A 12,460-nucleotide genomic window follows, 5' to 3' on the forward strand; every position below is an offset into this window, starting at 1 on the left:
ACTCCAGGAGCAGCTTTGCACTTGTGTCAGCACCGGTCTGGGTGGCAGCTTGGTACCCTTGACCTGCAGCAGATGCATCTGCCTGCCAGGCAGGGCCGCAGTGCTGCCGGGGGTCTGTGGTGCACCAGCAGCTACCTCACTGTTTGGCAGCGGCGGCCGGTGCCCCACGCTGGAACATCCTGCATGCAGCACAGCGCTGCCTGCTCCGATGCCTTCACTCTATGAGTCACAGCATTTGGCCGGTGGTGCCTTGCTGCGCTCGAGATGTCTGCAGCACCGGTCCCGACACTGCCGGGTCGTGGATGCCCCACCCGTGCCCGTTCGGTGCCGGAGGTGCTAGTGGTCGGGTCGGCGTCACCCTCACCCCCACCCCCGCCTACAGCCGGTCCCGCCGTCCCACCCTGTGCCTGCCCAGGGCGTCGCAGCCTGCTCTGGCCCGCCCGAAGGGTCCCATGCCGGGGGTCATCCGCTCCAAGGCCCGGCCCTGCTTATTGGCCCCGGAGCCCTGCTCGTCCCCTGGGGCCCCGGCCCGCTGTTTCCCGGCGCGTCCCGGCGCTTCAGCACCACGGACAGCGGCACCGCGGGCACCGGGGCCGGGCACCGGGAGGGCAGGTGAGGGAGGGAGAGACAGCGGCGGGAAAAGGAGCCGGAGGACCGGGAATGAACACTCTCGGCGGCTCCCGGCCCAGGGCCCTTGCCGGCACCCGCACCGGCTCCTCTGCGCCCCTCCGGGTGGGCTCCAGGATGGGATTAGGGTCGCGGCCCCCGAGAATGGGGAGGCCGCTGGGCCGCACCCCCCCACCTCCTCCCCGTCCCGCAGCCCCTGTCCCGCCTTCCCGGCCCTCGCTGCCGCTGCCGGGCACCCCGCTCCCGCCGCCGCCCCGGTGCCCCTCACGCCCCCCCCCCCCCCCCGCCGGTCAGTGCGTGCCCGGCGATGACGTCAGCCCCAGCTCCCGGTCCTATATAAGCACCGGCCGCACCGCCGGCTCATCTCCCACGGGACGGATCGCTCTCCACTCCACCGGCACCGCACCGGCAGGGCACAGGGACCGCGCACCGGGTACGCGCCAGTGAAGGGTACGGGTCGGCGCACAGGACGAGGGCAGTGGCGGTGCAGAGGACCGGGGAGGGCACAACGCGTAGGGGATGGTGCGGGAGGCAGGGGAAGGGGGCACGGCCTTCGGGACGGCTCCACGGTGAGACCGGTGCCCTCTCGCCGCCGGGTACATTACTCCCCTCGGATCCCCCGGTCCCTGGAGCCGCCCCGGTGCCCCCGGTGCTCCTCGTTACACTGAGCCCCCGGTCCCTCAGGTGTGGACGGAGCCGAAGATGCGGCGGGCGCTGCTCACTCTCCTGCTGTTGCTCGTCCGCCCGCCACCCGCCGCAGCCCGCCCCGACGGCTCCGTCCTGGCGGCCGCGTTCGAGGCTCGGGGCCGCCCGCTCTGGCCGCCGCTGGTGCCGCCAGCCCCGGAGCCGTGGAGGGCGAGGCGGGACGAGCCGCCGCTCTCCATCGACCTCACCTTCCACCTCCTGCGGCATCTCCTACTGCTCGCCCGCGCCCAGAGCCAGCGCGCCCAAGCCGACAGCAACCGCCTCATCCTCGAAGCCGTGGGGCGCTGAGCACGTACCGGGACCCACCGGGATCCCACCGCAGCTGCGCCGGGCTCCGGCCACCGCCTCAGCCTCCGCGCCGTGGGGCACTCAGCGCCACTCACCGGGATTGGTACCGGCACCAGCACTGGCACCGGGACCGACACCAGGCTGCGCCTGCTGCACCCGCCTCCTCCTCGGCACCGGGGCAAGTGGCCACGGTACCGGCCCCGGGACGGCCAGCACCGATTTTGTAATAAAACGTGGTGGAAAGCCGGGGCGTGAATGAGTGCGGGGCCGGGGACACGGGCTTACCTTACCGGAAATGTGCGGTGAACTCGTCGGGAACGGGGACCGGGCTCAGTGGGGCTGGAAGTCTGAGGAAGGTTGAGCAGAGCTGGGTGGGCTGCACAGAGCACTGCGAACACGGCATGTCCCTGGGCAACGGGGACATCCCCCTGGGGGCAGGAACCCCCAGTCGTTGAGGCAAAGAGCTGTGGGTGCAGTGGGAAAGGCACAGAGAGATGGGCGCAGTGGGTGCCTCAGCATCACTGAGCGGAGCAAAGGGGTGCTGCACCCCTCACCTGGAGGCAAGGCAGCTGGGGATGCAAGCTGGGGCAACCAGAGCTCTGTGTTTGGCAATCCCCTGCAGTCACTGCCAGAGCACTGCCACAGTGAGGGATGGCTCGTGGGGCTGGGGAGACCCACACAGGCTCTTGGGGAGTGGGGATGGGGTGGAAGGACACTGTGGCAGGGCATGTTTCAGACCCCTGAGCAAGAGGAGGACATGGATGAAGCCTTCCTGACACAGTTGGAGAGGTTTGGCCACCTCATGGGTGGCCTTGCTCTCCTTGAAGATGTCCCTGCTCATGATGGGGGCAGGTTGGACTAGACCATCTTCAGAGGTTCCTTCAACCCAAACCGTGCTGTGATTTGATGGTTCTGTGATAAGCTCCCTGCTACCTGCAGGAAGGGCAGCGCAGCAGGACTGGAGCAGTGAAGGAGGTTTCAGGAGGGCCCATAGGAAGAGCTGCTTGTGGATGTGATGGTGGCAGCCATAAGGCTGTGGAGATCAGCAGCCAGGGCAGGCAGGAACACAGGCAGCAGTGTGCAGCCTTGGACTTCAAGCAAAACTATTTACGTGACCTGGCTGGTGGGGTCTGGACAGAGGCAGCTCTGAAGGATGAAGGAGCTAAGGAAATCCATTGAGAACAAGCTAAAGAGCGGTCATGGGGTGCCAGAGTGGCTGAGGCTGGAAGGGGGCTAGGGAATCTCTCCCTCCAACCCCCCACCCAGGGCAGGGGCAGCCAGAGCCAGTTGCTCAATGTCGTGTCCATCCAGGCTTTGAATGAGGAAATTCCACCTGGATGTGAGAAATGCGGAACTGGAAGGGGATACTGGCAAGAAAGAGTGTCCTGGAGCAGGTTCCCCAGAGCATCTCCCTCCTTGAAGATACTCGATACTGTGTGATACTCAGAACTGGCCTGGACATGGACCTGGCCAACACACTCCAGCTGACCCAGCCTGAGCACAGGGTGGCGCTGAAGCAGTTTCAGAGGCCCTTTGCCCCCCCAGTGAGGCCATAGGCAGCATCGCAGCTTCTCAGAGCAGCTGCAGGCAGCCTGTTCGATCAGCACCATGGAAAAAACAAAAACAAAAACAAAAAACAAAGTTGCTTTTTGAGGGAGAAACAACGAAACCAAAAGCTTTTAACAAAACTTTCAGTGAAATCTCCTGTGCTCCAGTTTGTGCTCCCTGTCCGTGCTTCCGTCACTGGGCAGCACTGGGCAGGGTCTGACTCCATCTTCCCTGCCTCCCATCACTCTACACATGGATTCCATGCCCCCTGAGCCTTCTCTGCTGCAGGTGGAGGGGTCCCAGCTCCAGCCCATGCAAGAGCTGCCCGAGTCCCTGCAGCGTTGCTGGGCCCCTTCCCTGGGTTCCAGGGGTCACGTGCTCTGAGTCAGAGGGGTGCAAGGCCAAGGAGAGCATCCACCACCTCCACCCTCCCAGGGCAGTGAAGGGCTGCCCAAGAGCCAGGCTGGGGCTGGGGCTGGGGCTGGCAAAAGCAGGTGACAGATAGCTGGAGGCAAGGCTTAAGGAAGAAAACTGCCCAGAACAGAGTATCAGGCTGGGGCTCTCCTGAGGTACCCCAAACCCCAGCAGTGGCGCCCAGGGCTGACCAGTATCTACCAAGGTGCTTGTGAGCCCCTCTTGGCCATCTCTGGAAGGTGATGGGGAGATTCCTGAGGTGCAGAAAGGAAAATATCACATCCCCAATGGAGAAGTCACCCAGCCTCACTTCAGTCCCCAGGGACCATGTGAGCCTTCCTGGGCACATATCTATGATGTGCAGGAGCAGGCAGTGGCCAGGAGCAGCCAGACTGGTCCACAGGGTTGACCACCCAGCCACAAGCTACATGCTTGGGGATGCAGGAGAATGGAGACATCCCATAGCCCAGGGCTGAACCCGTGTGCCTGCCCTGGGACAGGGGTCTGGTGGGTGGCTGGGCAAGCAGCTCAGAGCTGCTTGCTCAGGGCCATTGAGTGCCACAGGGCACCACACCTCAATCCCTCGGTCGGGTTTGCAGGTAACAGAGCTGGGACCGAGCTGGGCTCAAGGAAGGGGCCATCAGGGACCTCGTAAGTACAAAGTCCTGCCCTGGGCAGGCAGAGCCCCCAGCAGCCCTGCAGCTGGAATCCACAGCAGGAGTGAATCCACCATGGACCATGAGGAGGGAGCTGTGCTGGGACATGGGCTGTGGGGACCATGTGGTGCCATGGCCCATGGTGGGCTCAGCTCCAGCACTGCTTCCTCTTGCCCATCTCCCTGTCCAAGCAGGGCTCACACTGGGGGTGACTGAAGCTGCTCTGGATGCCCCAGCCCGTTTCTCTAAGGATTGCTCTGCTCTTGAGAGAAGGAGCTTTTCCTGGTATCCAATGTGAATTTCTTCTATCCCAGCTTGTCACCATCTCCTGTGCTGTCCCTGTGCTTGATGGGGGTATGGATACAGCTCCCAACAGGAGGCAGCTCAGCGGTTTCCTCTCCTATGGCTGCATAACCAGCTCCTGCCCTGCTCTGTCCCCAGCCCAGCTGAATGTCTCTCCCTGTTTGCTCCCGTGGATCCAGACTGGGACAGGAGCCTGCTGGCAGCAGGGGAAGGGTCCTGTCGGCACAACCCAGACACTAGGGCCTCTGCTGCCAGGAGAACCCGGGGCTCCCCAGCTTCCATCCCAGCCCTGAGGTCACTGGGACCTGCCTTGTGCCAACATTTCACTTCTGCTTCCATGGGTCCATCCTTGCCCATCCTGCAGTGTCTGTGCCCCAGTCGCTGGCCAGCTTGGTGGTCCCTGTGCTTGCTGGGTACTGGGGTCTCAGCCACCAGTCCTTGGAGCCCCCTGGCAGGGGCAGGGGGGTGGCCCGGTTTCAGAGCTCCTGCCCATCCCCATCCCCATCCCCATCCCCTCCCCATGTGCATCATCAGGTGCATCAGCTGTGACGCTATGGCCGTGCAGGACAAGGCGGGTGACGCAGCCAGGGCTGCCATGGCCCTCCCTGGGTGCCCAACCGGCGGAGCGTGGGGCACAGGCCCCGGCACCGACCGTGGTGCTCCCGGCTGTGTACTCAGCCAGCTCATCCCAGCACTGTTTGCTTGGTGCACCCAGGGGACAGTGCTGCCCAGACGGTGTCCAGTGTTGGGGCTGCAGAGCTCAAGGGTGATGCAGTTTCTCACCCCCAGGCAGGGGCTGCAGGCACAAGGTTTGAGATGAGAAGCTCCTGGCTGCAATCCACCCCTGGGATGCTGGAGTTGAGCCATGCTGGGGGTCCCTTTGGACACAGACCCTCTTGTGGGTAGTGGAGCTGGGGTGCAACCCAGTGGGGCAGGGTCTGAGCCCAGGCTGGAGCCCATGGAGCTGGTGTGGAACCACCTCGGGGGCAGCCCTGGTGCCCACCCTGGCCACACACAACACCGCAGATGATGCCCTCACACGTTTAATGTTGTAGAGAGGCAGCTCCAGTGCTTGGGAACTGCAGCAGCAGAGCTGAAGGGGCAGGGGTGAGCCGGTGGTGCCGATGCTGCTCCATGGTACCTGTTCAGTGCTGACCTGTGCAGAAAACCAGCCTCAGACCCACATGGTGGGGACCCAGGGGTGCCCATTCTACAGGCAAGGAGACAGGCACTCTGGGGAGCCCTGAGGTATGAACTCCTCTGTCTGCATACCCATCCACTTCTGTCCCCCATGAGGCGCCTCCTCTGCCCCAAGGCACCCCATGACCTGGCCCTGTGTGTCACCCCCACCTCAGTCCCAGTCAGGGTCTCACCATGGGGAGAGCTCACTGGCTTCTGCCTCGGCCCCACGTCTGCAGAAGGAAAGTAGGTGACAAGATTGGAACCAGGGGCCCCGTCACACTGCAGGACCTGCACAGCTGCACACAGGCCGTGGCACAGACACAGCACTGGGCATGTCCCTCCCTCCATGGGCATGGCAGCCCCAGCCCCTTGGCCCTGCTGCCCCGACTGCCCCTGCAGCCCTGGGAGCAAGCACAGCAGCCAGGCACAGCATGGCATGGCATGGCATGGCACATCAGGGACTCACCTTCTGCAGCATCAGGTGCCTCCAGGCTCTCCAGCCGGTCCTCATCTGCTGCAGCCTCACTGCCATCCCCAAGTGCATCTGCCTCATCCTCGCCCAGCGGCTCTGCAACACCAAGGGACAGGTCAGCAGGGCCCCCCCCTCCCCATGGTGTGGGCAGCCTGGAGACACTCCAAGAGGGATGTGCTCAGCCCAGAGCAGGAACCTGGCCCTGGTGTGGGACACAGCAGCCCACAGGCCAGGAAGGGTCCCTTGGCAGTGCAGAGGGGCCCCATGTCCCCATTCCTGTGCAAGAGGGGATGCAGCCACACATAGGGCATAAGGCAGTGGAGGGTTCTGCCCATATGAACACTGCTTGCCCTGGGCAGTCCCATGTCCCCCCCAAACATGGCACCTGTCTGGAACTCGATGGTCCTCAGCATCTCCGCCACATAGTCCACATTGATGGAGAAGTGGTCCATGTTCTCATAGCCGGGCTCTGGGCGGCTGCTCATCGACACCTTGGACATGTCTGTGATCCTGCAGGGCAGGAAGACCCCCGGGAGCTGCCGGGGTCCAACACACAAGGGGTGCTGTGCCCCCAACCATGGCCCAGCAGGGCCAGCCATAGCCAAACCCCCATGCTGCCCTCTGTGCCCCCCACCTTGCCATTGCCCCCAGCCCCATGCCTCCTGGCCCCACTCACTTTTTCAGGAGCTCCTTGGAGTGCTGTGGAGGAAAAGGGGGGGGAGGTGGTCAGTGTCTCCCTGAAACAATGGGACTGGAGCCTCCAGGAGCCAGAGGCCACAGCACCCCCAGCACATCCCAAGGGTAGCCCCAGATCTTCAGATTGACCCAAGTCCCCCCTAGCCCTGGGGCAGTCCCAGACCCCCGGAGGGACCTGCCCCTGCCCAGTTCCCCAGCACAGCCTGGGGGCAGCTTTAGCCCCCTTGGAGGGTCCTGACCCCTGCACCCCCAGACCGTGTCCACACAGACCTGCAGGTACACAGCCATCTGGGGCTCCTCCATGGCCTGGATGGCTGACTCCACCAGCTTGGAGGAGGCCTCCAGGTGGTCTCCGTACTGGCGGATGAGGCCCCGCACGAGCTGCACCTTCGTCTCCTGCTCCCGCGCAATGCTCTGCAGCAGCTCCTTCTTCCGCTCCTCCAGGATGCTGTACAGCGAGTCAAAGCGCAGCCCCAGGTGCTGCTTCTGCCGCCGGCCATTCTCCTGCAGGACCCTGGAGCTTAGGGGCTGCCCTGGCCCTTCCGTGTCCCCACCACCAATGTGGCACCCAGCGACACCCCCCTGTCCTGTCCCACCTCAATGGTGTGGCAGATCTCCTCCATCTGTGTGATGATGGCCTGGATGCGGTCGTTCCCCGCCACTAGCATGGCAATGCCATCGCTGAGCTCGCTCTGGGAGGGTATGGGATGGGTATGAGGACCAGATGAGGGTTAGGGTCCCCCAGTCCTCTGTGGGCCACCAGAGCCACTCACCTTCTGGCGCTGGTAGACAGCAGGCAGCGGTGCCACCTCGCAGTCCTTGTGTGCCCCAAAAACCTTGCAGAGGGAGCAGGTCGGCGCCTCACAACGCAGGCAGTAGATGTTGATCCGCTCGTCCTCATGCTCCTCACACATGAGGTGCTGCTCGGCCTTGGCATGCAGGGGCCTGTGTTGGGGAACAGGCACCACTGCCCATGGTGGGCCCCAGCCCCAGGGACACCTCCATCCCCAGGAACATCACAGCCCTTGAGGACACCCCGACTCCAGGGACATTTCCATATCCAGAGACACCTTCAGCCTCAGGGACACCTCCAGTACCAACACACCCCTGGCCCTGTAGGACACCTTAGCTCCGGGGACACCTCCAGCCCTTGGGGACACCCCAGACAACCGTGGGCTCTGTCACTCCCATGCCCCAGACGTGCTCCCAGCCCCAGCCTTTTGCCCGCAGCCCCCCTGGGCTCCCCTTCACGCACGGGACCCTCTCCCCCGTGGGGTGCCCCGCGGGCTCCTCGCACCTGGCCGACTCCTGCTTGTAGATGTCGATGATGTTCTCCACCAGCAGGTTCCGCTGCAGCCCGTACACCCCGTGCCGGTCCAGCACCACCTCGTGGCGGCACGACGGGCATCGGAACCGGCCGCCCGACGGCACCGCGCTGGAGCCCCGCGACTGCCACAGTGGGTTAGAGGCCTAGGGAGGGCATAGCGGGGGTTGGTCACGGCCACGAACCTCCCGTAGCCCCCGTTAACCGATACCCCCCCACGCTTTGCCGCTGGCTGTGGGTGCCGCACCCCCGCGAGCACGGATGCAAACACGAGCAAGGACACGGACACGGGCACGAGCAAGGACACGGGCACGAGCAAGGACACGGCCCCGCGCACCGACGCTATCCGGCCGCCCCCACCAGGGCTCCCGGGGGCTCGTCCCGGGACCGGGCTCGGATCCATCCTCCCCTTCTCCCCCGGTTTCCAACCCCGACCGCACCTGGAAGACGTCGTTGGCGCACTTGCGGCAGAGGTTGTGCTGGCAGGGCAGGATCACCACGGGCTTGGTGAACATCTCCAGGCAGATGGGACAGATAAGCTGCTTCTCCAGGCTCTCCATGTTCCGCGCCTCCGCCAGCAGCGGCTTCAGCCCCACCGCGAAGTTCATCGCCACGGTCCCGGCCCGGCCCGATCCCGTTCTGCCGACCACTGTCCCGCTCCCGCTCCGGCTCCCGCTCCGGCTCCGGCCTCGTCCGCCCGGTGTCTGCTCCGCTCCGCTCCAGCCCCAGCCCCGGCCCCGCTAAGCCCAGTGCTAATTTTAGCCTTCCAGCCCCGCCGGGGCCGCGGCAGCTGTCGGCGGCGTCGGGTGACACTGAGTCACGGCGCCGCGGCAGGCCCCCACCGGCGCCCCCGGCCCGGCTCACCCCGGGCACCAGCTGACCCCCCCACCGGGACCAGCTTACAGCAGTCAGCGGCTGATCCCAGGCACCGGCTGATCCCGGGCACCGGCTGATCCCATGGGGACCTGCTGGCTCTGCAGACTGGCAGCTCAGGCGGGGCTAGGAGGAGGCTGGGGTCCCGGTCCCTAGAACCCCGCGGCTCCATCCAGTGCCAGCCCCACCACCAGCAGAATGGCCGGGCGCCTAGAAGAGCTGGTGCCAGGAACAGCCCGGTCCAGGCACTCGCCCTGACACTCCAGCTATATTTAGGGGGTGAGACAGAGCCCATGCAGCTGCGGGCAGAGGCTGTGTCCCCTTGCCCCTCTCCTCCTGGGATGGCACAGTCCACCCCTGGCCCTCAGCAGAGCCACAGCTCCCAGGAGAGCAGGGCAGAAGCCAAGCAGTCCTGCTCGGAACAGCTATCTCCCACCATGAGGCAGGCAGCCAGGGACTGCATGAGCAGGGACAGTCCGCACACATGCCCCAGTGTGGGACAAGGGTGACCGGCCAGGCTCCTGCCACCCCATGCCCCACAGCAGTGAGGAGTGGGGAAGCACAGGCCCCACAGGGCCGACACTAGCTGGGAGACACAGCTGTCCCAGAAAGATGACCGAAAACAGAGTGATGTCCACCCCTGTGAGAAAGCACCCCCTCAAGCTGCTCTTGGGACATGACCTGCCCACTCCCCCCACTGCTTAGCCCATCACTCCTGTGGGACTTACAGCCATAACCTCCTCCCAATCAATACAGGGCCAGGTAGAGGCACATTCTGCTGCAGAGCGTTCAGGCAGCCCCTGATGAAACAGAGACCACTCAGAAACACACTCCCCTCCTGTCATACTTTAATGGTGCATAAAACCTATACAAACCCAAGGAAAGTGCCTGATCGGGGCCCAGCCCTGCAGGGAGCCTGCCAGCAGCAGTGAGCATGGGGTGCAGCCAGTGCCCCGGAGCTGTGGCAGGGCAGAGGAAGGGGGCACAGAAGGCAGCACCCTAACCCCATGAGCAGCGTTTGGCACCCAGCACCCATCAGGAGGGTCCCTGTGAGGGCAGGTGGGGGGCTCAGCCCAGGCCCAGACATTACAGTGCTAACGGTCTCAGACGTGCCCGGCTGTGGAGCCTGGCCTGGAGAAGCCTCCACTCGCAGCTGCTTGGACTAGCAGCCAGCGAGGCACTGGGGATGGGCTCCAGGCCACCTCCACCACCAGTGCTGGGAGACAGGGGCATCGCCCTGGAGCTCAAGCAGGGGCAGAAGAGCCTCTGCATTGATGCTGGCCAAATTAACCTGAGATTCTAACCACCCTAAGGCCGGAGAGCCACGCCGGGTGGCATGACCGAGGTCCTGGAAAGTGACAGTCCCAAAGGAGGATCTCTTCCCAGAGTCCTGGGGAGCCAGCAGAACCGAGGGCAGCCTCAGGCACTGGTGCTGACAGCTGGCAAGGGCTCCACACTGGCAGGTGGGGGCTGCATCACAACAGGTATCTGTGAAGCTGGAAAAGAAGAGTGGCCCAATCAGCGACTCAGCCCCATCCCATGGTGGTGCTGAGCAGGTATCTGTGATGTCCCAACACCCCCGTGAAGGCTCCCATCGATCAAGACTCCCAAACTCCAGCCCCCCTGTGGCAGTGCTCCCACCCCACAGAAAACAGCACAAGCTCCCCAGTGGCAGTCCTCACAGACACTGATGTAGCCAGTGCCCAGGGAAGGAAACCAGCATGAAGTATGGCTGCTCCTCACGCTCCATGCCTCAGGCCCAAGTGCTTCTCAGCCACAGACAGTGCAGGGGCTTAATGGGGTCCTGTCCCAGGGGCAACTGAGGGAGGACAAGGCACCCATAACCTGTGCAGTGGTTCTATCACTGTCACCAGTCAGGATCCAGACAAGAAACACCAAGGGCTGGCTGTTACACAAGAGCTGCAGCTACATCTGAGCCTCAAGAGCAATGTCCCCACATGAGATGAAGTGGGGGGAGCTCCCCCGGAGCCCTGCACAAGACAAAGCCAGGTGGGGCTTGCAACAGCCACAAAAACCCAACTCACCCCTGTCCTCTGCATGCATCTGCGCCTCCAGGTCCTTGGGGTCGACGTACTTGTAGGACTCGTCTTCCTTCGGCGGGCTGCACGCCCCGCAGCAGAAGAAGCAGCAACAGCAGCAGCAGCAGCAGGTGAGAGCTCCGCAGCACAGAGCCAGAGCCTGCAGAGGAAGGGACGGCAGCCCCATGAGAGCACCAGAGCCACAGCAGCAGCCAGGCCCCACCAGGGCAGCGCAGGCCGTGCAGGGCTCAGCTCACCTGGAACCACCACTTGGACATGAGGAAGTAGTGCTTGACAGCATCGTCGCCGAACTGCTCGGCCACGTAGAGCCCCAGGGAGCCGTACTGGTCGTAGAGGCGGCGCTTGTCCTCGTCGCTCAGCGTGGCGTGCGCGCTGTTGATCTCCTTGAAGCGCTCGGCCGCCGCCGGGTCATCGGGGTTTTTGTCTGGGTGGTATTTGAGCGCCAGCCTCCTGCGGGGGGGGGGGATACGGTTGGGACGGGCACAGGGACCCGACACCCCCTCTCCCACCACCGGCCCGGGTCCCCGCACCGCTCCCCCCCCCCCGGCGTACCGGTAGGCCTTCTTGATCTCCTCGGGGGAGCTGCCCTTCTGCAGGCCCAGGACGCGGTACAGGCTCTCCCCGACCCGGGACAGCTTCCGCTGCGGCCGCCCGGGCTCCGCCATGGCTCCGGCGCCCCGCGGCGGGGCCGGAGGGACAGAGGGCACGGAGGTGACGGAGGCACCAACCGGCCCTGCCGTGACCCGCGCCCGCCGCCGCTTCCGCCCACAACCGCCCTCCTCTGCGCAGGCGCTGCCCCAGTGCCGGACCCGCCCCCGGCCTCCCCGCGGGGCACTGGGCGGCCGCAGCGCGCCCCGGCGGACGGGTGGAGCCGTCGTGACACACGTACCGGCACTACACACGGTGCCACTACACGGTTGGAGCCGTCGTTACACACGTACCGGCACTACACACGGTGCCACTACACGGTTGGAGCCGTCGTTACACACGTACCGGCACTACACACGGTGCCACTACACGGTTGGAGCCGTCGTTACACACGTACCGGCACTACACACGGTGCCACTACACGGTTGGAGCCGTCGTTACACACGTACCGGCACTACACACGGTGCCACTACACGGTTGGAGCCGTCGTTACACACGTACCGGCACTACACACGGTGCCACTACACGGTTGGAGCCGTCGTTACACACACGTACCGGCACTACACACGGTGCCACTACACGGTTGGAGCCGTCGTTACACACGTACCGGCACTACACACGGTGCCACTACACGGTTGGAGCCGTCGTGACACACGTACCGGCA

The 12,460-nt window shown here is 64.5% G+C and overlaps 3 protein-coding genes across 3 annotated transcripts; 1 reads left to right on the forward strand and 2 right to left on the reverse strand.

The window, feature by feature from the left end:
• The first annotated feature begins 1,005 nt into the window (after positions 1-1,005).
• Positions 1,006-1,620, forward strand: UCN (urocortin). Its single transcript, XM_061350127.1, has 2 exons — positions 1,006-1,060; positions 1,312-1,620. The coding sequence occupies exon 2, from the start codon at positions 1,330-1,332 to the stop codon at positions 1,618-1,620; it is 291 nt and encodes a 96-aa protein (XP_061206111.1). The 5' UTR covers positions 1,006-1,060; positions 1,312-1,329.
• A 1,233-nt stretch (positions 1,621-2,853) lies between these two features.
• On the reverse strand, positions 2,854-8,889 carry TRIM54 (tripartite motif containing 54). The gene is made up of 10 exons (XM_061350364.1): positions 8,656-8,889; positions 8,189-8,361; positions 7,665-7,836; positions 7,488-7,583; positions 7,162-7,395; positions 6,872-6,894; positions 6,581-6,705; positions 6,190-6,291; positions 5,683-5,953; positions 2,854-2,953 (listed from the first exon to the last, which is right to left on the reverse strand). The coding sequence occupies exons 1-10, from the start codon at positions 8,821-8,823 to the stop codon at positions 2,854-2,856; spliced, it is 1,464 nt and encodes a 487-aa protein (XP_061206348.1). The 5' UTR covers positions 8,824-8,889.
• Positions 8,890-9,919: 1,030 nt separating this feature from the next.
• Positions 9,920-11,940, reverse strand: DNAJC5G (DnaJ heat shock protein family (Hsp40) member C5 gamma). Its single transcript, XM_061350265.1, has 4 exons — positions 11,701-11,940; positions 11,385-11,598; positions 11,134-11,287; positions 9,920-10,584 (listed from the first exon to the last, which is right to left on the reverse strand). The coding sequence occupies exons 1-4, from the start codon at positions 11,811-11,813 to the stop codon at positions 10,508-10,510; spliced, it is 558 nt and encodes a 185-aa protein (XP_061206249.1). The 5' UTR covers positions 11,814-11,940; the 3' UTR covers positions 9,920-10,507.
• Between the last annotated feature and the right edge of the window lie 520 nt (positions 11,941-12,460).

The sequence above is a fragment of the Neopsephotus bourkii genome, unplaced genomic scaffold (assembly GCF_033783945.1).
Source record: "Neopsephotus bourkii isolate Nb327-2 ecotype Australia unplaced genomic scaffold, CSIRO-AGI_Nbou_v1 NB_481, whole genome shotgun sequence".
NCBI classification, from domain to species: Eukaryota; Metazoa; Chordata; class Aves; order Psittaciformes; family Psittacidae; genus Neopsephotus; species Neopsephotus bourkii.

Coding starts and splice junctions, on each gene's coding strand:
- UCN (XM_061350127.1), top strand. CDS start 1,330: ATGCGGCGGGCGCTGCTCACTCTCCTGCTGTTGCTCGTCCGCCCGCCA.
- TRIM54 (XM_061350364.1), bottom strand. CDS start 8,823: ATGAACTTCGCGGTGGGGCTGAAGCCGCTGCTGGCGGAGGCGCGGAAC. Junction 8,362..8,655: donor GCGCCAACGACGTCTTCCAG/GTGCGGTCGGGG, acceptor TGCCCTCCCTAG/GCCTCTAACCCACTGTGGCA. Junction 7,837..8,188: donor TACAAGCAGGAGTCGGCCAG/GTGCGAGGAGCC, acceptor TCCCCAACACAG/GCCCCTGCATGCCAAGGCCG.
- DNAJC5G (XM_061350265.1), bottom strand. CDS start 11,813: ATGGCGGAGCCCGGGCGGCCGCAGCGGAAGCTGTCCCGGGTCGGGGAG. Junction 11,599..11,700: donor GAGATCAAGAAGGCCTACCG/GTACGCCGGGGG, acceptor CCCCCCCCGCAG/GAGGCTGGCGCTCAAATACC. Junction 10,585..11,133: donor GATGCATGCAGAGGACAGGG/GTGAGTTGGGTT, acceptor CTTCTTTTCCAG/CTTCACAGATACCTGTTGTG.